The 23,960-nt window shown below is 40.5% G+C and overlaps 1 protein-coding gene across 1 annotated transcript in view; it reads left to right on the top strand.

Annotated features, from left to right (window-relative positions):
• LOC126475487 (fatty acid synthase-like) overlaps positions 1–23,960 on the top strand; it is a 412,274-nt gene that overhangs the window by 221,231 nt on the left and 167,083 nt on the right. The window contains exons 14-15 of the mRNA XM_050103394.1: positions 12,104–12,248; positions 12,329–12,445. Of these exons, the coding sequence (XP_049959351.1) occupies positions 12,104–12,248; positions 12,329–12,445 (262 nt within the window). The remainder of the gene's footprint in view (positions 1–12,103; positions 12,249–12,328; positions 12,446–23,960) is intronic.

The following is a 23,960-nucleotide window of genomic DNA, read 5'->3' as shown; positions in this document are numbered from 1 at the left end:
ATAGCCTATGGTACCCGCTGACACGTATTAATTTGAGTTTGCTTGGGACCAGTAAGTTGTCACAAGCCCACTCATCACATACTGGGTATCTCAGAATGGTCAACACATAGGGTGGTATAGGTTTGAGCAGCAATATCTCAACCACATTGTGGACAGCAAGACAAGGTGGATCCAAACATGGTAGAATACATAGGATGGGGCAGTACTGTATTGAATTTTACACAGCTGTAGGTTTTCAACTTCAACAGTATACAGAGAGGATCATTTTCAGACAGACAGCTGTTTTTAGGTACCATTTTGTTTTGTTTTCATTTTAGAGTAAAGTTATCCTATTAGTTTCACAATGTGCCTTTATTATAGTTATTGTTTTGTGTTTTTTAGAGTAAAGTTAGTTTTTGTAGTTTCTTAATGCTTGCTCTTTCATTTCCTGCACCTCATGAATTGTGGTTCACGTATGTTTCCATTATTGCTGGGGAGTAGCTTCTAATTCTGAAAGATAGACTAGTTTATTTATACTTTTATATGTGTCTACTAGTAGTGGAATTCTAATTATTACTCAAAGCAGATGAACAGAAAATGTAAGTTATTGTTGGTGTACTGTACAAATGTTGCATGTAGTGACTGCTTTTGCCTGTTAATGTAAACTCTACATCTCTGTAGTCCCCCCCCCCCCCCCCCCCTCTCCCTGCCACCCCTTTGAGGTGGCACTTAAGGACCACAATGTTTGAATCATGTCTCAGAGACACAAATTTGATATGAAGTAGTGAGGTGGCACACTGGTTAAGGCTCAGATTTAGGTGGTAGATCTGAGTTCAAATCCTTTGTGGCGATCCAGATTTAAGTGTCCTGTTGTTTCCCTGAATTGACTGAAGTGAATGCTCCTTTAATTAGGACATGCTGATTTCCTTTCCCATACTTGCCCCGTTTGAGCTTGTGTTCCTTTTCTAAAGACCAAACTGCCAATAAAACATTATTTAATGCTTCTCCTCATCCTTTTATTCCTTTTTTTGGTACTCTTCCTTCTCCTTCTCTTTCTTCTTGCTGTTCAGAATTGTTCAGGTGATCAAAACCCAGTCTAATCAGTTATGTGGCCAGCATCAGAAAGTACTAGGCAAATCAAAAATGTGTTACTTTCTACTAGATTATCAAACAGTGGAAAGTCCAGGATGGAACAATGAGAAAATGAAAAAGATAGCTTGCTACTCACCACTTAGAGAAGGCATTGTGTCGCAGACAGCCACAGTGAAAAAGACTGCTAAAATGTTTAAGCTTTTTGATGAGGTAGAAAATGCACACACACACACACACACACACACACACACACACACACACACACACACACACACACACACAAGTAACCACTGTCTCCATATTCAGGGGCATGACTGCGTGTGACATGAGTGACAAACTGTTGTGGTGGGTGTTGGGGGTTAGTGGGGATAAGGAGGTGGCATGGAGGGGGGCAGGGATTGAAATAATAAGGTAGGAGCATAGAGGTGAGAGAAGATGGTGTCCTGTATGTGAGACCATGTAGGGGCTTGGTGTGGACAGGATATGGTTGCCAGGTGTGGAGTTGGGAAGGTGTGGTGGTGTTGAGTGGGGGGGTGGGGGAAGAGACAGGGAAGGGAAGGGTAACATAGAAGAAGAAAAGAATAGAAAGTGCATTTCTGGGATAGGAAGCATATGTACTGCTGGAGTGAGAATAGAGAAGTGGATAGATAAGTGGAGAACAGGGTCTAGCGAAGGTTGAGACAAGGGCATTACAGGAATGTAGGATATGTCATAGGGAGAGATGCCATATGTGCATTTCCAAAAAGCTGTTGTTTGTAAGAAGAATCTACATGGTGCAGCAGACTTTGAAGCAATAATTAAAGGAAAGCAATCCGTCTTGGGTGCCATAGTCAGTGACTGGGTGACCCAGGTGCCTTGGCCACAGTTTGGTTAATGGCCTTTCATATGGAGAGACTGTTTCTTAGGTGTTATTCCCACATAGAAAGCAGCACACTATCTGAAGCTTAGCCTGCAGATCATATGGCCACTGTCATTGTTAGCCATGCCTTTGATGAAATAGGAGATGCCTGTGACTGGACTGGAGTAGGTGGAATGGTAGGATGAGTAGGACAAATCTTGCATTTCAGTCTATTTCTGGAATACAGGCCATGAGCAAGGAGTTGGAAGCAGGTGTGGAGTAGGGATGAAAAAGGATACTGCATAAGTTTGGTGGTCAGCAGAATATCACTGTTGGAGGATGTGGAGAATAGAGCGTGGGATATTCTTCATTTCTGGGCATGATAGGCTTTAGTCAAAATCCTGGCAGAGAGCGTAATTCTGTTGCTCCCATCCTGGGTGATGCTGGGTCACAAGAGGTATGCTCCTTTGTTGCCAGCCATTGGGTATGTGGAAAGTGGTCAGTGACAGGTGATTTAAGGCAAAGGAGATGTGTTCCTGGACAAGGTTGACAGAGTTATTTCTGTCTGTGGAGGCCTCAGTGAGACCCTTGGCATATTTCAAGAGCACAACAAATTTGATGACTTCTGATGGCTAGACTGTGTGAAAGGGACTTCTTTGTATGGATTGGGTGGCAGCTGACAAAGTAGAGGTATTGTTGATGGTTGGTAGGTTTGATGTGGGTGGAAGGTACTGTTGTAGCTACCCTGGAGGTGCAGGTCCAGATCAAGGAATGTGGTGTGTTGGGTTGAAGAGGACCCAATGAAGCAAATGGAGGTGGTGTTAAGAATCCAGAGAAATTTGTACAGGGTGTCCTTACCGCCGGTTCAGATCATAAAGATGTCATCAGCAAATCAGAACTGGGTGATGGGTTTGGGATTCTGAGTGTTAGTAACCCCTAGATGGCCGATGAGCAGGCTGGCATAGGATTGTGCCATGTGGGTATCATTGCTGTAATTTGGAATTGTTTGTAGGGGATGCCTTCAAAAAAATGGTTCAAATGGCTCTGAGCACTATGGGACTTAACATCCGTGGTCATCAGTCCCCTAGAACTTAGAACTACTTAGACCTAACTAACCTAAGGACATCACACACATCCATGCCCGAGGCAGGATTCGAACCTGTGACCGTAGCGGTCACGTGGTTCCAGACTGAAGCGCCTAGAACCACACGGCCACACCGGCCGGCCGGATGCCTTCAGAGGAGAAGTAATAGTAGATGAAGATACAGGTGATCATGGTGATCAGGACGGAGGTTGTAGGTTTGGAATCTGTTGGGATTTGGGAAAGGTAGTGTTTATGGTGGCAAGACCATGGGCATTAGGGATGTTAGTGCAGAAGAAGGTGCCACTGACAGTCATGAGCAGAGTGCTGGGTGATAAAGGGACAGGAACTGTGGGGAGTCAATGGAGAAAATGGCTGGTATCTTTTATATAGCAGGTTAGGTTAGTGGTAATAGGCTGAAGGTGTTGGTCCATGAGAGCAGAGATTCTCTCTTCAGGAGCACACTAACCAGTCACAATAGCATATCCTGGGAGATTGGGTTTATGGAGTTCACAGAGCATGTAGAATGTAGGAATGCAGGGAGTGGCAGTGGTTAGGAGACATACAGAGATGATGTGGGATGGACCTAAAGACAATCCTGCCCTCTCTCTTTTCCTCCTTTGTAACATGCAAACTTTGACCTCACCTAATCCAGTTATATTTGCTGCCACCGCTCTTCACTCTTATTCTGTCCACAAATACACATCCCACTATTACGATATTTGTATTTATTTTTCTGTTTGATCTCATTGTGTTTTCATGTCAATTTTAGTTCATTTTTGTCATTCACAGTAGGCTCTTCTTCCTCAGGTTTCACCTTTTTTCTCTATTTAATCCATTTCATTCCTTTTGTGATTTTCCCACATATTTTATGCATTTTTTATTGTCCATTATGGATCCTTGCTCCATCCATCTGCACCTATACAGGAATGTTTGCCCATCCCTAGCCAGAACCTAATTCTGCATACTGTTCCTGCATTGTTGTCTACCTTGTGATAGCTTGTGAAATCGCCCTAAATGTCCTGACTGTCAAATTATCAATCTCTGTCTGCATCTACTCCTACCACAATTACCACTATCTGTACAACTTCTATCAGTCCAACCTAGTCCTGCAGAACCATACAAAACAGACACAAACTTCCTTGCAATACCACCTCTTCATACATAAAATTCTCCTGCTCTGCAACCTCAAATTGCTATGCACAACATCACTTCAAAAAACTCCCAAACCTGTTCGCTTCCTACTTCCATGTTGGGCTATCACTGGCTACTAAATCTACTAGAGCCTCCATAAAATCTCGGACCTCATAGCTGCTAAACCTTGCCTCACAAACCTTCTACTTGAACCACACCATCCAAAAACCATCCTAAACCCCCACCCACCACCTTACAGAATCCAGAACACAAGAGACCCAAAACACAGTAAGAAACCTGTCCTTTAAAAGCCTCAGTCTCTCAGAATAATCAGTCCTTTCCAAATGCCTTACCTCTTGCCCCACTTCCAAATTCAATCAAGCTTGACTTGTTAAAGACTTTCTCTCCTTTGCCATGTCTCTAGAATGGAAACACATTTTCCCCACCAATCCCGCCAATCAGACTCAATCCCAAACCAATACTGAACCTACCTGACTCAGTTCACTTGTCCGTCCAACTATGGTTCATCTCTACTGCCCCCAAACCCCCCTATTGACTTCCCAGAATTTCCTAACCTCAAACCTTGCCCCACAAACATTCCCCTACCCTGTCTAGAAACAGATCTCCCATGCCTTGTCTCTCTAGTCATCTCCTACCTCCCACATACTCATTTTCTGACCACAGAGGAGCATGACTCTCATGATCCAGTACCATCCAGGAGTGCACTGTAATGAGGAATGCCCTCCCCACTATCCTCCACATTCCTCCCACAGTAGTATTCTGCTGTCCAACGAATCTACTTGTCCGTCCATACTCCACACTTGCTCCCAACCTCTAGTGTCATGGCTCATATCCCTGCAACAGATGTATGTAGATGCAAGATGTGCTTCATACGTCCTCCCACTACCACCTACAGTCCTGTCACAGCCATCTTCTACCTCACCGAAGACACAGCTATCTGTGAAAGCAGGCAGTGTGCTGCTTTCTATGTGAGCATGACAACTAAAAAGCAGTCTGCCTATATGAAAGACAACTGCCACTGTGGCCAAGAGACAATTGGATCACCAAGTTGCTGAATATACTACCCAACCTGACTGCTTCATAGTCTGTACCACATGGATTCTTCATATCAACTCCAGTTTTTCTGAATTGCACGGGTGGGAATTCTCCCTACAACATACACTTCATTCCTGTAACACCTCACCCCCCCCCCCCACCCTCCTTCCCCTCCAACATCAGACTTTGTTAATCACTGCTCTCTCCACCTACCTGTTCCCTCCCTGCTCTCACTCTAACCTACACAAGCTTTCTATGTCAGCAGTGCACCTACTGTTCTTTGCTCTTTTCCCACTTCCCTCGCACTGTCCCCACCCCCCAACACATCCTCCAGACTCCATACCTGGCAGGACAGGATTTTCCCCTGCACCTACCCTCCTACCCCACTGTCCCAATCCAAAGTCCCCCCCTCCCCTCCCCCCCCTCCCCCCTCCATGCTTCCTCCTTAACTTCATCACCCAATGCAGCAGTTTGTTGCTCGCGTCAGATTTATGGGTCGTTTAGAGGAAGCCTTCTTGGATACCCAAGCCTGCCAACCCAAAGTTTGGTACAGATTTATTTATGACATCTTCATGATCTGGACTCATAGTGAAGAACAACTCGAGAATTTCATCTCCAACCTCAACTCCTTTGGTTCCATCAGATTCACCTGGTCCTACTCCAAATCCCATGCCAGTTTCCTCGACATTGACTCCCATCTGTCCAATGGCCAGCTTCACACATCCATCCACATCAAACCCACCAACAAGCAGCAGTACCTCCATTTTGACAGCTGCCACCCATTCCATATCAAACGGTTGCTTCCCTGCAGCTTAGGTCTTCATGGCAAACAAATCTGCTCCAGTCCTGAATCCCTGAACCATTACACCAATAACTTGAAAACAGCTTTCGCATCCCGCAACTAACCTCCCAACCTGGTACAGCAGCAAATAGCTAGAGCCACTTCCTCATCCCCTCAAACCCAGAACCTCCTACAGAAGAACCCCAAAAGTGCCCCACATGTGACAGGATACTTTCCGGGATTGGATCAGACTCAGAATGTCGCTCTCCAGCAGGGACACAACTTCCTCAAATCCTGCTCCAAAATGAGATCCATCGTTCATGAAATCCTCCCCATCCCACCAAGAGTGTCTTTCCGCCGACCACCTAACCTTCGTAACCTCTTAGTTCATCCCTATGAAATCCCCAAACCACCTTCCCTACCCTCTGGCTCCTACCCTTGTAACCGCCCCCGGTGTAAAACCTGTCCCATGCACCCTCCCACCACCACCTACTCCAGTCCTGTAAGCCGGAAGGTGTACACGATCAAAGGCAGAGCCATGTGTGAAAGCACCCATGTGATTTACAACTGACATGCCTGCACTGTGAAGCCTTCTATGTGGGAATGACTAGCAACAAACTGTCCATTCACATGAATGGACACAGTCAGACAGTGTTTGTTGGTAATGAGGACCACCCTGTGGCTAAACATGCCTTGGTGCACGGCTACCACATCTTCGCACAGTGTTACACCGTCCAGGTTATCTGAATACTTCCCACTGACACCAACTTATCAGAACTCTGGAGATGGGAACTTGCCCTTCATTATATTCTCTCTTCCCATTACCCACCAGGCCTCAACCTCTGCTAATTTCAAGTTGCCACCGCTTGTACCTCACCTGTCATTCAACAACATCTTTGCCTCTGTACTTCCGCCTTGACTGACATCTCTGCCCTTAATCCTAGTCCCAACATCACCACAGCTGAAGCCCAGGCTACCCATGATCTGAAGGCTGACCGATCCATCATCATTCTTCCGGCTGACAAGGGTTCCACGACCGTGGTACTTGATCGTCGGGAGTATGTGGCTGAGGGACTGCGTCAGCTTTCAGACAATGCTGCATACAAAGTTTGCCAAGGTAATCCCATTCCTGATGTCCAGGCAGAGCTTCAAGGAATCCTCAGAACCTTAGGCCCTCTACAAAACGTTACACCTGACTCCATCAGCCTCCTGACTCCACTGACACCCAGCACCCCTACCTTCTACCTACTTCCTAAATTTCACAAACCCAAACATCCCGGTCGCCCCATTGTAGCTGGTTACCAAGCCCCCACAGACCATATCTGTGACTACGTAGATCAACACCTTCAACCCAGTACATGCAGTCTCCCAGCCTTCATCAAAGACACCAACCACTTTCTCAAATGCCTGGAATCCTTACGCAATCTGTTACCCCCAGCAACCGTCCTTGTAACCATTGATGTCACTTCCTTATACACAAATATCCCGCACGTCCAGGGCCTTGCTGCAATGGAGCACTTCCTTTCATGCTTAGGACTTTATGGCAAATGAATCTGCTCCAGTCCTGAATCCCTGAACCATTACACCAATAACCTGAAGACAGCTTTTGCATCCCGCAACTAAACTCCCAACCTGGTACAGACGCAAATAACCAGAGCTACTTCTTCATCCCCTCAAACCCAGAACCTCCCACAGAAGAACCCCAAAAGTGCCCCACATGTGATAGGATACTTTCCGGGACTGGATCAGTCTCTGAATGTGGCTCTCCAGCAGGGCTACGACTTCTCAAATCCTGCCCTGATATGAGATCCATCCTTCATGATATCCTCCCCACTCCACCAAGAGTGTCTTTCCACCGTCCACCTAACCTTCGTAGCCTCTTGGTTCATCTCTATGAAATCCCCAAACCTCCTTCCCTACCCTCTGGCTCCTACCCTTGTAACCACCCCCGGTGTAAGACCTGTCTCATGCACCCTCCCACCACTACCCACTCCAGTCCTGTAACCCAGAAGGTGTACACGATCAAAGGCAGAGCCACATGTGCAAGCACCCACGTGAATAACCAACTGACATGCCTGCACTGTGAAGCCTTCTATGTAGGAATGACCAGCAACAAACTGTCCATTCACATGAACGGACACAGGCAGACAGTGTTTGTTGGTAATGAGGATCACCCTGTGGCCAAACATGCCTTGCTGCATGGCCAGCACATCTTGGCATAGTGTTACACCGTCCGGGTTATCTGGATACTTCCCACTGACACCAACCTATCAGAACTCCAGAGATGGGAACTTGCCCTTCATTATATTCTCTCTTCCCGTTACCCACCAGGCCTCAACCTCCGCTAATTTCAAGTTGCCGCCCTTTGTACATCACCTGTCATTCAACAACATCTTTGCCTGTGTACTTCTGCCTCGACTGACATCTCTGCCCAACCTCTTTGAATTTACATACATCTGCCTGTGCCTGTATATGTGCGGATGGATATATGTGTGTGTGCGAGTGTATACCTGTCGTTTTTTCCCCCTAATGTAAGTCTGTCCACTCCCAGGATTGGAATGACTCTTTACCCTCTCTCTTAAAACCCACATCGTTTCGTCTTTCTCTCTCCTTTCCTATTTCCTGATGAAGCTACCTTATGTTGCGAAAGCTTGAAATTTTTGTGTGTGTGTTTTTTATTGTGTCTATCTACCAGCACTTTCTCATTTGGTAAGTCACAGCATCTTTGTTTTTGTTATAAATTAAATTTTTCTGCCTATTATGAATGCTAAGCTCACAGATTTTGATAAGATCTTCACAGATAGATACACTGATTCACGAGGAAGGTTTATGTATAGAATTTATAAATGTTTGATGCAAATTTCCTGAAACTTACTGAATTACAGCTGCAGCCTTAGTTTTTTGTGTGTGATAACTGCTCTCAGGAACTACCACCGTATACACTTTCATTCTCACAATTCACTGGTGCAACCATCCTACCAAAAATGAGCAGCCACCTTGGGTGCAAGGCTCATATTGGTAGCAGGTTGCAATTGTGCAGTCCACTCACTCCTTTACGTACTGCACTACACTAGCAAGAGGCATGTGCTGCTTAAATCATTTAATTTTTATATTGTTTGTACTCAGTCCTGCTCCCAGTGTCCCCATCTGACCCATAAGCATCTCTATTAAGTTTTAAATGTTCACATTTGTATTCAGGGCTACTCAGCACACCATGTCATATGTTGAGGGAGACTTTATTTGAATCATAGTTGAGAGGTCACAGTCTTTGCATGATCAATCTGTCTGTCATTCCCTCACATTGGCCCACCATTTCAGCAGTGCTACTTATTTGCTGTTGGTCACCAGTATGCAATGTAGGTGTTACTACTGAAATAAGGCTATTTTGCTGGGAAATGGGCAATGTTTGGTTATTCAGATGTCTGTTAATGCCACTATTTTTTAACTTTCTAATCAAATAACGATCATAACATTACATGAAAACAGTCAGTGTGTATTGTCTTGAATTCAAAAGGACATAAAACAAATTTTTCTATGAAATAAAAACAGAAAATTGGCAAAAATAAAGGTAACCTTTACAAAAGTGGATATCTTTACACATTGCTAAAATCAAAATATACTGCTGTGTAACAGTCAATATACTGTTGCTCCCCACTTTGCATTTTAACATTCTTGTATCAACTTTGGCACACTGTCCACAAACTGGTCAAGATGTTGCTGCTCAAGTGTGTCCCACTCTTTGATGGTAGCCCTCCTGAGGTTGTCCATTGTGTAAGGAGTGTTCTGGCAGTGGAGCACCCAAAGTTTCAACCTGTCCTGAGTTTGCTTAATCAGATTCATACCAGAAGATGCCATAGGACATTCAGTTTGATTGATTACTTCCTTTTAGAAAAAGATGTTCAGGGGGTGAAAACGGTGTACTTATTCACTATTGCCTTGAAAGATAAACCCATTATGCACTGTAAAATAGCTTTGAGTATCTTTTTCTGATACAGCACAGCGCTAAAATTACTCTCAGTAGTGATGAGAGGTGTCTAACACTTGTACATGATACCAGCCCAAAACAGGACTGTCCTAGCTCTCTGGTAAACTTGTGAGACAGCGTGCTTGAGATGTTCTTTGGTATCTGGCCACATCCATGCTCCTACTAATTTATTTATTTTTTCAAAGTGATTGTGGAGGCAGTTGTATGCTATTCACTCCAATGTATTGTTGACTGATTTATACAGCAACCACTGTATTGAAAATAAAAGAGTCACAGTTGCAAAATTATTTTTATTAAAAAATAATGTATTTCACTGTGGTTAGGCATCATCAGATTATCTAAAAGGAAGAAGGAGGCTAATTAAATAACTAACCTATAAACATTATAAGGCATGGTTCTAAGCTGTACCAATAATTTAATTAAATTGTAAGCCTCACTCACATAAAACTGCCAAAAAAAGTGCATTACACTAGGTACCAAAGCTCATTTGTCAACCACATGCACATAAAACCATCTGTATGAAAATCCAGTTGTCAGAATAACTAAAAGGAACTGTGGGAACTTAGATGGAAAAATTTCGGAAATCAACCCACAGCCACAATGGATTGCTTAGTATTGGCAGCTGATGGCCACTAACTTTTAAGTGCGGTGTTTAAGGAGCCCTTTTCTATTCAGTAAATGCTCTTGCAATCTAGTCTTAAACATCCTATCCGTTTGTCCTATATATGAAGAATCACATTCACTGCAGTTGATCTTGTACGCACTTGAGCCAGCAAATTTATTTTTATACAGCTGGTCATTGTGGATACAGCACTTCTGTAGGCTATTGGCCAAAGCAAAAATAACTTCTACACCCTGTTTCTTAAAAAGTTTGGCTAACTTGTATGAAAGATTTCCTACAAAGGGGATTCTCATGAAATTAGGATTAGTAGCCAATGAAGCAAGTGAAATGGCGTACCTATTATGCGAAGTCTTTTTTTGTGTAGACTGTCACTGTCTAATCTTATTTAATCCTGCTTATCAAGTGTAGGTTAATCAGTTTCATGATAACCTTGTGTGTAACTTAAGATACTAGCACCATCTGTTGTGCTTTTGTTATATTAGTGCGGCTATATGTGGCCACCTGCCATTTAGTAATTCTAGTGCCACTGATGGTTAGACTGTCCAGCTCTTTGGCATCCAGGCCAATATGATGTATGCATGGGTTTATGCTGTGCTTTACTTGCCACTATAACAGTTCAAAGCTATTTGTAATTCTTCATTGGTTTCCCCTACCAGTTTGTCAGTCATTTCCTTAGTGGCTGTGGTTTGATTTCTGATATTTTTCTGTGAAGTTCCAACAGTTTCTTTTAGTTATTCTGACAGCTGGATTTTCATTTAGATTGTTTTATGTGTATGTGAATGACACAGAGCTTTGGTAGCCAGTGAAATTAACTTTATTTGACAGTTTTATGGGAGTGTTGTTTACTATTTTAATTAAATGATTAGTGCAGCTTGGAACCAAGCCTTATAACGCTTATACGGTAGTTATTTAATTAGCCCATGTTTTTCTTTTAGATAATCTGATGATGGCTAATCATGTCAAAATGCATTATTTTTAATAAGCTGTATGTATACTGTCTAGTTTGACACTGCCTTCACGGTTGTCTCCAAAAAGGCATCACACAATTCTGTTATTTTCTCCTTAGCATATCTATACTATAATTTTCAGATAGTAGTTATTAACTGGTTTTGATGATTGTGGACAACCATGGGCAGCTTTCCATGCTGACAACCCATCTTACCATAAAATGACAATGCATTTATGGTCTAAATTTGAAATGATTCTTTAAGATATGTTGACAGACTATTCACAGTTGGAGACTCTCTACTGAACTGCATTTTGAATTCATGCTAACTTCGCCTACAGTACAGGGGTGGCTTAGTGTAGTAATTCCCTGTGGTCAGAAAAGCATGGTGAAGAAGTTTCTGATCAAAATTACAAGTCCTATGCAATGCAGAGAGTGGTGCATAATCTTTTTTGAGCTATTTATTATTTCATCAAATTACAAAACAGGTTTCAGTAACTGCTTAGACTAATGGAAACATTTTTGTTTCATCTACACTTCCCAAAACAACAATACAACTTGCTTTACAATTTTATGAAATCTATTCCAGATTGTATTTATCTGGGTCACAAATATGTCTTACAAAACTCTACCCTCATATTGAATACCCAGTCCCTGCTGGAACACCACATATTTCACCTCTAACAGTATGGAACCATGATCAAGAGTGGTTTGTACCAATTTTCTCTGACAAGGTAAGATTGTAACACAAAAAAACTATAATTAAAAACTGAAGTGCAATTCATGCATTTGACATATTTTTATGTTCCTGTAGGATTTTCTAAATAAACAGTGCGACACGTATGAGATTGATCTGAACAAGCATGAAGATGAGTGGTACAAGGGTCATACAATTGATGGAAGAATATTATTCCCAGCAACAGGATATCTGGTAATATACTCATAAAAATTAAAGGACATTTGAGGGAACAAGTAGTGTATGCCTTGCTCATATCACTGTTAAAATTTTTCTGTTTTCTTTCTTATCACCTTGGTGCAAGGGAACAAATTTCATTTCATATTTCATTATTAATAACACTGGTTTATTCAGATTTACTAGCATTACAATTTCATTTTTAAATATCTTCTTTACATGGTGTTGGTTTTCTCTCTTCATCTCTGTCATTTTCATTTTGACATTAGTTATTTCATGATAGTTAATGTTCTGTAGCTATTCAGTAACGTTTCTGGTTTTTCTTTTGGCATATTGTTATCTATGTTTTCTCTGTGTGCTTAACTTAAAACATATAGTGATGAAATACTGTTTCCATTTGTATAGCATGTTTTCTCATAATTGAAAATGGCCCACCTCTCTGTGTTGTCAGACAAAGAATTATATGTATAAAAGCATATTATTGTTTTTTATTCTCTTTTTATTTTGATAATGCCTTCAAGACTTCAATTATTTTCCAGTAATCATGTTTTAAGTGAGCTTCTGACTCAGTTCAGTACCTTCAGCATTAAGATGTAATTTTATTTTAATCAGAGGTCAACTAAATGTTCAAAGCATAGTACCACAATTAAAACATTTTAATTTTTAATGAATATATATGATAATGACATTACATTTACAGATACAAAACCCTTATTTGATCTCATTCTACAAAGTAGCTATGTAATTTCAAACCTTTTTACAAGTTTGATTGCTTTATGGGCTTAAACGATTGTATTCATGAAAAGTTCTGTCTGAAGCATGTTGTTTGTAATATAATAAAAAAAAAACATCATGTGTATCTGGACACGATAGCATCACAGTCCAAATGATTAAGCTTAGTATTGACCCACTACTGCCCACTATAAAAGATGTCTTCAACCACTACCTAGAAAAGACATTGCCACAGCATCTACTGATTATCAACCTATTTGCATTCTTTCTGTGTTATACAAATCATTAGAATACATAACTAACAAACTACTTAACTATAAACAACCTAATAGACAAATACCAGGCAGGTTTTCATAAACATCACAGCACCTCTGCATTAATAAAAGTATCAGATGACCTGAAGCTTGCCATGGATGCACTAGAGACAACTATCATGTGCTTCTTAGACTGTCAGCCTTGGAGACTGTCAGCTTTGACATTTTGCTTGCCAAACTTAACAGCCTATATTTTTCACCTTGTGCATTGCAGTGGTTCCATTCATACCTGACATATCGACAGTAATGTGCCATGTCTCGCACCACAAAGTCACAATGGGTGCAGGCAGTATCAGGCAACCCCCAGGATTTGGTGTTAAGTACTACACTCTTTTTATTGTATGTAAATGATGTGTCATCAGTTTTGTCCTACAGCAAATACTACATGTATGCTGGTGCCTCCATTTGTATCTAAGTGCAAAACAAATAAACCGGAAGACAGTTTTTGAGTATCCCAATACCAACCTGTGTGCATGTGGGGTTAAAACTCAACTTACCCAAAACCCAAGTAGTAGTGGTTGGTCATTCTAGGTTCATTACCACAAAATACTGGGAAATCTTACCATCTTTTAACCCCAAATAGGACAAATACCAACTTCTCTCCTTCAGCAAAGAGCCTAATAGCATAATAGGTGAAAATCTAAGTTGGACCGAGCACATAACTGTAATGTGCAGGAAGGCATCAGCATCTCTTCCAGTCATTCCCTCTTGACCTGAAAAATAAATTTGGACTAACACCTGTACTTCCAGATATTGATTACAGCAATGTTAACCTGCAGGACCTTTCTTAGGAAAGCTCATGGTGCATGGAACTGATTATGAATGCTGTGCTCATTATATCTGTGATGTTTAACTTTTTGATCTTATATGACCGTCACATGCACAGCTATCCTGGCTGTGTGCAGACTAACACAGAGATTTCCATACCTTCTGCCTTCTCTACTGCCTTATCAACCAACATTGACCCTTGTATCCCTCCTCAACCTTAACACTTTTATCTGAACAACATGTCATGAACACTTGTTCCCATCAGAGCAAAATCCTTTTTGTTCCACACCATTGTTCAGCTACTTTCTTGAAGTCCTTCTCTGTAGCAGGAAACTGACTCTGAAATAACTTCATGCATTATATTACAGAAATGAGTAACACCTTCCAGCTCCAGAAGACAGTTGATGACATGTCTACTACAGCAACAATAAGGATTACCATTGTCCCTGTATGCCTTCATAATTTCCCAGTATTCTTAGCTGGTGCAGTCAGTCTCCTTAGATTTTCTCTCCCCAGAACACATCTATCTTGTACTTCTATAAATTATCATCATCATCATCATTATTATCGCTGTTACTGGCAGCAGCTGCAATGGAAGTTGCGCTTGCATGAATGAGTGTGTGTGTGTGTGTGTGTGTGTGTGTGTGTGTGTGTGTGTGTGTGTGTCTACTGCTGACAAAGGCCTTAATGGCTGAAAGCTATGATTGTGTGAATCTTTTTAAGGCTGAAAGCTATGATTGTGTGAATCTTTTTATTGTGCCTATCGCAACTCAGCATCTCCACTATATGGTGAGTAGCAACTTTCCTTCTTGGGTTAGATAGACCAGCAATCAGTTGTAGAATTAAGTTGCTTTAATATGACATTTATAGTCACAATGCAGATCAGATTTCGACCTGTGTCAGGTCATTATCAATGCTAAAACAAATACAAGAGTATAATTACAATGTGATTTACAAAAGCTATAAGTCCATCACATCGTTGTCTTTTAATGTTAACGTTACATACCAGTTGTTCGTGTTAAAGTGAATGCTTGCACAGTTCAACCATTACTGTCGTAAAATAATGTGTTGGTTTCACAGTACACATCAGTTTTGCATATGGCACCCTCTATTAGCTGCGCCTGAAGCTTACAACTTCGACGACATTTTTTGTAATATTTATGTTGTATAGTAACTAAGTAGTAACATGAAATTATTATGATTAAAACTATGTAAAACTACAGTTCTTACTTTTTCTTATGTCTGTAATGCGCTAGATGTTTAAAATTACTATAGCACTTAACAGTGACACTTTAAGCCTCATGGGCTAAAATTAATTATAAAACTGATATGGCTACGTACAGTACGTTATAGGAAGTATTGCATATTTTGTCATGTTGGGACCTGTCTTAACTTAATTAGTTGTTACTTGACAAAAGATATAACGTGAACTTTATTTACAAAATGCACTTTGTTGGCGTTAGTAGTGCTTGTAAGCATCATTTCAATATGTCGCACTTAGTGGCCAAGAAATAAGAACAATATGATAAAGCGTGATCCTTTGAGCACTTATTTTGAAAAATGACAGTTTTATGTATTAATTGTTGCTAATATTTACCCTCATGAGTTTGTGTATTATTCTAATGCAGTAAGTTATGTAAATATAGTGTTATGAAAGTGGTACTCGTTTATATCTTATGCAAGTGGCTGCTACATAACGGCGTGAGGTTGCGACTGATCTTTGGTCGACTTTTTCACTGCTTTCAAGTAGGCAGTTTTCAAACAATTCCCAGAAATGGGCATTTTTCATTATGACTTGATCATTGATCAGGTTACATTTAGCATTTCTTTGGTGGCAAAAGATCTTCATTGTAAGGTTGCTACATAGAGGCGAGAAGGGTGGACTCTTCGATCTTCTTGACGAAATGGAGATATTTTGGCACCAAAGAAATGCTAAATGTAACCTGATGAATGATCAGGTCATAATGAAAAATGCCCATTTCTGGGAATTGTTTGAAAACTGCCTACTTGAAAGCAGTGAAAAATTCGACCCAGGGGGTCTCAAAGATCAGTCGCAACCTCACGCCATTATGTAGCAGCCACTTGCATAAGATCTAAATGAGTACCACTTTCATAACACTATATTTACATAACTTACTGCATTAGAATAACACACAAACTCAGGATGGTAAATATTAGCAACAATTAATACATAAAACTGTCATTTTTCAAAATAAGTGTTCAAAAGATCATGCTTTATCATATTGTTCTTATCTCTCGGCCACTAAGTGCAACATATTGAAATGATGCTTACAAGTGCTACTAGCGCCAACAAAGTGCATTTTGTAAGTAAAGTTCACTTTATATCTTTTGTCAAGTAACAACTAATTAAGTTAAGACAGGTCCCAACATGACAAAATATGCAATACTTCCTATAACGTACTGTACGTAGCCATATCAGTTTTATAATTAATTTTAGCCCATGAGGCGTAAACTGTCACTGTTACGTGCTATAGTAATTTTAAACATCTGGTGCATTACAGACATAAGAAAAATTAAGAATTGTAAATTTACGTAGTTTTACTCATAATAATTTCATGTTACTACTTAGTTACTATACAACATAAATATTACAAAAAATGTCGTCAAAACTGTAAACTTCAGGCGCAGCTCTTAGAGGGTGCCATACACAAAACCGATGTGTACTGTGAGACCAACATATAATTTTACGACAGTAATGGTTGAGCTGTGTAAGCATTCACTTGAACACGAACAACTGCTACAATTCCGCACTGGTATGTAATGTTAACATTAAAAGACAATGATGTGATGGACTTATAACTTTTGTAAATCACATTGTAATATATATCCATTATTGGTAAAATGTATATGGTAAAATGCTTTCATCACCACGAATACAAAATTCTCAAGACCCTAAATTTACTATCATTTTTTCTGACTACATGAATTCGTACCCACATTCATTTTGTTAAAAAACTAGTCCAGTTTCTACTGGGATCAAACACTTCATGTATCCTCTTGTGTAAATATCAATAGAAATTACAATCACACTAGCCATGGGATAGGATTTCTCATTTCAAACCCACAGTCACAGTATATAATTATTGATGAATCTTCTGCCAGGCAATCTAGCTCCATCTCCTGAGATTCTGCTAGGAAAACAATTCTTTCCCAAGAATCTAAATAAACTTCTGTGGCTTGAATGACCTTTTTTTTTTTTATTTACAGTGATAAATTCCTTCCAGTCATGTTGATACCTGTGACTCTTCATCTTCTCCCGACATATTTCATGCCAAAATATTTCATAGGTGAACTGCCAAATGTCAGTGTACAACAGTCACAATATTTTAGCAAACGACCATGTAGCCATCGTCAGGTGCACTGATGAACAGTTCATCAGTGCATCTGATGACGGCAACATGAGCATTTGCTGGAATATTGTGTCCATTGGACACTGACATACAGCAGTTCACCCATCAATTGTTTCAACAGGTTGATGCCTATTGTGAAACTTTTCTTTGTAGGTTCTATCAGCTTTGCAGGCATTACATCTGAAATGTGGATCATGGTTTACTGCTCTCAGACAAATGTATCTAAACAATGATTCATGTACAGGAGACATAACACAATGTGTGCTAAAATTTCTACACAATCTGAGTACAATTAATCCTAACATCAATAGTCTAATACTGATACAGTCAAAAGAAGTTGTCCAATAAACCTAACACCAAGGTACATCTCAGTTACATTATCAGTTCATTCTTCTAAAGAATAATCATCTTTCTCTCACAGAATACTAAGTATGTTTTTGTCTATTAATTTGTTACAAACTTTCATCACCATACACAATGAAGTCTGTTCATGAAAATTCAATTGGTGAATAAGATGTATAAAGTTATCTTTGTTTCTTGTGTTGTACCTGTGGCCAAATTGGTTTTCTCCATATAACTTTAGTCTGCCTTGCAATATGATTATTATGTCATAAATTTATAAGGGAGGGATCAGTTGAAAGTTGTAGATTTGAAAGTAGTGGACAACAAAATTATTTTGGTTGTGCAGTACACATATATTTAACAATTTTCTTCTGTAGCTTCAGTACCCAAGATATAGTACTTGAATTTCCCTGAAAATTTTACCATGGATGACATTTAGAATAACTATAATAATGTATATTATATGTTAGTATATCGATGACACTACCATTTATAAATATTTCAATCAATGGAAAATACACGATGGAATGTAATAACATTAGAGAAGGAAAGTAGCTACTCACCATGTAGAGGAGATGCTGAGTCATGATAGGCACAACAAAAAGATTTACCCAATTACAGCTTTTGGCCATTAAGGTCATTGTCAGCAGTAGACACACATACACACATGCACACACTCTCAGGCAAACACAACTTGCACACACGTCTGCAGTCTCAGACAACTGAAACCACTCTGTGAGCAGCAGCACCAGTGCGTAATAGGAGTGGCGACTGGGTGGGGGTAAGGAGGAAGATGGGACAGGGAGGGGGAGGGATAGTGTGGTGGGGGGTGGTGGGACAGTGAAGTGCTGCAGTTTAGATGGAGGGCAGGAGAGAAGGTGGGGAGGGGGGGGGGGGGGGGGGGAGGAAGTAAGTAGAGGAAAGGAGAGAAATAAAAACAAATTAAAAGACTGAGTGTGGCAGTGAAATGACGGCAGTGTAGTGCTGGAATGGGAACAGGAAGAGGGCTGGATGGGTGAGGACAGTGACTAACTAAGGTTAAGGCCAGAAGTGTTACAGGAATGTAGGATTTTTTTGCAGGGAAAGTTCCCACCTGTGCAATTCAGCAAAGCTGGTGTTGGTGGAAAGAATCCATATGGCACAGGCTGTGAAGGAGTCATTGAGATGAGGGATATCATGTTTCGCAATGTGTTCAGCAACAGGGTGGTTCCACCTGTTTCTTGGCCACAGTTTGTTGGTTGCCATTCATGCGGACAGACAGGTTGTTGGTTGTCATGCCTACATAGAATGCAGCAAAGTGGTTGCAGCTTAGCTTGTAAATCACATGACTGGTTTCATAGGTAGCCCTGCCTTTGATGGGATAGGTAATGTTAGTGACTGAATTGGAGTAGGTGGTTGTAGGAGGATGTATGGGACATGTCTTTCATCTAGGTCTATTACAGGGATATGAGCCATGAGGTAAGGGATTGGGAGCAGGAGTTGTGTAAGGATGGACAAGTATATTGTGTAGGTTTGGTGGATGGCAGAATACCACTGTAGGAGGAGTGGGAAGGACATTTCTCATTTCAGGGCATGACAAGAGGTAATCGAAACCCCGGTGGAGAATGTAATTCAGTTGCTCCAGTCTCAGGTGGTACTGAGTTACGAGGGGAATGCTCCTCTGTGGTTGGACTGTGGGACTTTGAGCGGTGGTAGGAGACTGGAAAGATAAGACACAGGAGATTTGTTTTTGTACAATGATGGGAGGATTATTACGGTCAGTGAAGGCTTCAGTGAGAGCCTTGGTATATTTTGAAAGGGACTGCTCATCACTGCAGATGCAGTGAGAGCCTTGGTATATTTTGAGAGGGACTGCTCATCACTGCAGATGTGATGACCGTGGCTGGCTAGCTGTCAAAGTGGAGGTATTGCATGTGGTTAGTAGGTTTGATATGGACAGAGGTACTGATGAAGCCATCTCTGAGGTGGAGGTCAACATCTAGGAAGGTGGCTTGTTGGGTTGAGTAGAACCAGATGAAGCAAATGGGGGAGAATATGTGAGTGCAGGCTTTCTCGGTGAATTTCATCTATGAAGTCTTCATGGGTTGTCAGTCGAGTTGCGTCGTTGTCTCATAGCAACGTTTCAATGGAATGTGTCTCCATCATCTTCAGGTGAAGTGTCGGGATATTGTTGTTTGTGGGCTGATATCTCTGCTGGACCACTCTCCGCTTCCTGTCACTGGCCAATCAGACATCCGTGGAATCACCCGATGCACCTGGAGCGGCCGGTGGTGGGGGAGACGTGTGTACGGGGTTCATGTCCCGGCATCCATCTCTGTCTACTACATCCATGGCCCTTGGTGGAACGGAACATTCTTCTCTAATTTTTCTGATTGCAGGCTCCCAGCATGTGCTGAGATGGTAGCCACTGTCGTGGTTGATTAGGTTGTCGTGTAACCATATTTCTATGGACTCTTTGATTACTGAGTCCCAAAATCCGTTTGTACTGCATATTTTCTTTCTGTCCTTGAAATTGAAGGTGTGCTTCTCATCAGTACTATGTTCTGCCATAGCAGATTTGTTGGATGACCCAAGCGTACATGCCTGATGTGTTCATTGCAGCGCTGTGAGATGCAACGCTGCGTCTGTCCTATATATTGCATCACACATTCGCATCCAATCTTGTACACACCAGGTGCCGTCAGACCTAGTGGATCCTTGGTTGAACCGTGAAGGTCTTTGATTTTTCCCACTGTGCGGAAAATGGTCTTCACTTTATGTTTCTTGAGAGTTCTCATAATCAAGAATTTGCTGTGGGGTACCTTCTAGGGGAAGCCTCAGAATGGGGTACAGTAAATACTGAGAATTTTTCATCTTGGGGAGACTTTTAAAAGAAATTTCAAGAGAAACACTAGTCTGCCAGTGCTCAAGAAAAGTTGATATCAGATCCATGGGACCCGGGCGGAGTCATCCATCCCCCAGAAATGTTAATATTCTGAGTTAACAGGCAGAATGACGACCATCAGAACCCAGGTTGTTTTCAGTGTTTTTTTTTCCGAATAGTTTTCTGCACCAAATTGCTTTAAAATCTTAAATTATTCTGTCATCCATCCCCCAGGGACATTAACATTCTGAGTTAATGAGCAGAGTAGTGACTGTCAGATCTTGATTTATTTTTGGTGATTTTTGTAAACTATTTTTCCTGCACTGAATTCCTTTATAAGCTAAAACTATCATGTATTCTTATTGATTAGAAAACCTGATGTGACTATGAAATAGAAAACATCTTAAGAGAATCACAGAAAGAAAAGTGATGTCTAGACAAAATAAATTGACTACTGTATTATATTTGTGGGAAATGTAATATGATGTGACTGACTGAATAATAGTTATACAGTAGTGTATAGATTTTCTGTTTTGTATAGAGTAGTTTATATCTTTTATGAGATGTGATATAGATGGGAGGGTTTGTATTAATTTTGAAAGCTTGATTTACAAGAACAGGTAAATCATGACTAACACAAAACACACATCACACCTTTCAAACAACCCTCACAAACAAATTCTTCTTCAATTGCCGTTTCCATGGGGCTACTAGGATTTTCTTTGGGGACTTCAAAAGGTGAAGGTGGGATAAGTCCATTCTGTAAGAGATGATTTAACACCAAACCTCCTCCGGCGTCTCACTCAAGTACCTGAGAGGTAGGGATCATGGGGAAGGGGGGTGGGAAGAATTTCCTGTCTTTGAGGCTATCTTGTTTCTCTTATTCAATCCTAGCAACCACATCTATTGTTTCCTTTCTTATTTCTCACCTTGAGGACCTGTCTATTCTTTTCACTCTTCCCATGTTCATAAACTTCTGTTGGTGAAGTCCTTCCTTATTTCCATGGTTACTAATAACCTACATCTTATCTTTAAATAAGAAGGCCAAAGAATTAGACAAAACAAAGACACATGCACATATACACAAATATACACTTCTACACATTAATAATTATAAGACAAAGCCTGTCACAATGTGAGAACTGCCAGGTGTTGGGGAAAAGGTGTGTACATAGGGAATTACGCACACATATATGGGGAGTTTTGATGGTTCTACATTGAATATACGTAAGGAGAGGCACCCATACATAATGAACAACTATAAAATAGTAATAAGTAATGGATAAATAAGAAAAAAGGCATGAGAAATGTCAGTGCAATAAAAACTTTGATGAATTGAAGTATAGTAAGACATAAGTAGTATATATAGACATAATATCTATTGGAAATATAGAAGTCGATAAGTAGAGGAGGACTCTGGGGAGTGAATGATATATTAAAGAATGAATGCAAAGTTTGAGATAGATTTATATCTTTACCGGAAGAAATAGAAATGTATATTAGGGTAATGAACCGTGAGACCTACTCAGAAAGGATAAGAGGGGTGTACCCGGCAATCACTAAGTATGTACCTACATGGAGATAAGATGATCTATGGCCTAAAAAATAAAGATGTATCATAAGGGGCATACCTACCAGAATGGAAAGGGGAAGTGCTCTCATAAGGTCAACCCGCAAGCAAGGAATGGGTGCTGATCCTAGGAGAAGGGGACAGTATCATGACAAAAGTCACAAATTTTATAGGAATTATTCTGGAAAGTGTAAATTCTATGAACAACTAGCATTATTATGTTTTGGGGAAGTAAATGAATGTCAAAAGGACACTTTCATTTTGCCCAGAGTTCCTCCAAGCTACAACAAATGAAAATAGAACATACTAGTAAAAAGGTAGTACAAAAAGATAAGAATAGAAAATAGATTACCTCATGTGTCATAAACACCTGAAGATTTCAATTGCAAAAGAAAATAAAGAAAAGAAAAAAAGTCCTCACAATTCCTAAATATTAGTGAATCTGACTAAAACCTCTAGTGTATGCTCATGTCTTAATAACAAAGTAAAATAAGAAAAGAATAGAGAAACAATAAGGGAAAGATTGTTGTTATGGAAAGAAGAGATATGTATAAAAACATATGTAAAAAATGTATACTGTTAAGATACGAGATGTTATTGTGAGTGATATTATGTGCATAATGATTATGAATAAAATATCGCTTGTTCGATCTGAGGGGGGGATATATAGCGATTCAAGAATTTCTGTGTAAATTCTAGAACCACTCAGCCGTCTACCATCTCAAAGACATGATATTCTAAATACAAGTGTGGGATGGTAGAATCCTACCTACTGCATGTCACATGTCTGTGTGTGCAGGTTTAAAATCAGTCAGGGGAAGAAGGTAGACACGGCAGTTGAACAGCACCGACAAGTACCTGTTGGGTGTCCATAGAGTTCTTAATGCATGTGTAAGGAGGAATCATGGAGTTTTTATGCCGCTCTGTCCTTATTGTGTCATTGACTATTGTTATGTGAAACAAGAACAGTTGAAAAAGTACTCTTAGAGACTCTTGACTCAGCCTTGGTAGAGGCAAGACGTATTTTCTGATTCATTTTAAGAAAGTCATGGTAGTCAAGCCAACTTTCTTTTAACTGGAATTCATTTTGTTTCTAATGTACAATGGTACAAGGTACTTACAGAAAGTTACATATGTATGTTGAAAGTGTGAACTATATTGTGCATGAAAGTCAAATACATCGTTAACTGGTGAAAAGGAAAGTTTGTATGTCTACTCATTTTATAAGTAGAAAGGGGCTTAAAAGTTCCTGTACCTAGCACTATTCAATGGAGAAAAAAATCAAGAGATTTTCCAGCAGACCACTATCCCATAAAGAAGAGGGGCTGCAAAATTCCAAGTAAGTCACCTCATAAAGAAGTGGGAGATTCACACTTTAAGTCATTAGAACATTAGACTAGTGCATTGTAGTGATAACCCAGGGAAGACACAAGTGAGAAGCTGATATTATATTGTCGTTAATTATGCATTGCATGTGAGAGTTAGTTAGTCAGAGTTGTGGACAGTTGCATGTTATCAGCACTATGACAGGAAAATGCACTATCCATCAGAAGTCCAGCTGTGGAGTCTATTG

The sequence above is a fragment of the Schistocerca serialis genome, chromosome 4, assembly GCF_023864345.2.
Source record: "Schistocerca serialis cubense isolate TAMUIC-IGC-003099 chromosome 4, iqSchSeri2.2, whole genome shotgun sequence".
Lineage (NCBI taxonomy): Eukaryota > Metazoa > Arthropoda > Insecta > Orthoptera > Acrididae > Schistocerca > Schistocerca serialis.
This window is presented reverse-complemented; position numbering and strand designations above follow the sequence as displayed.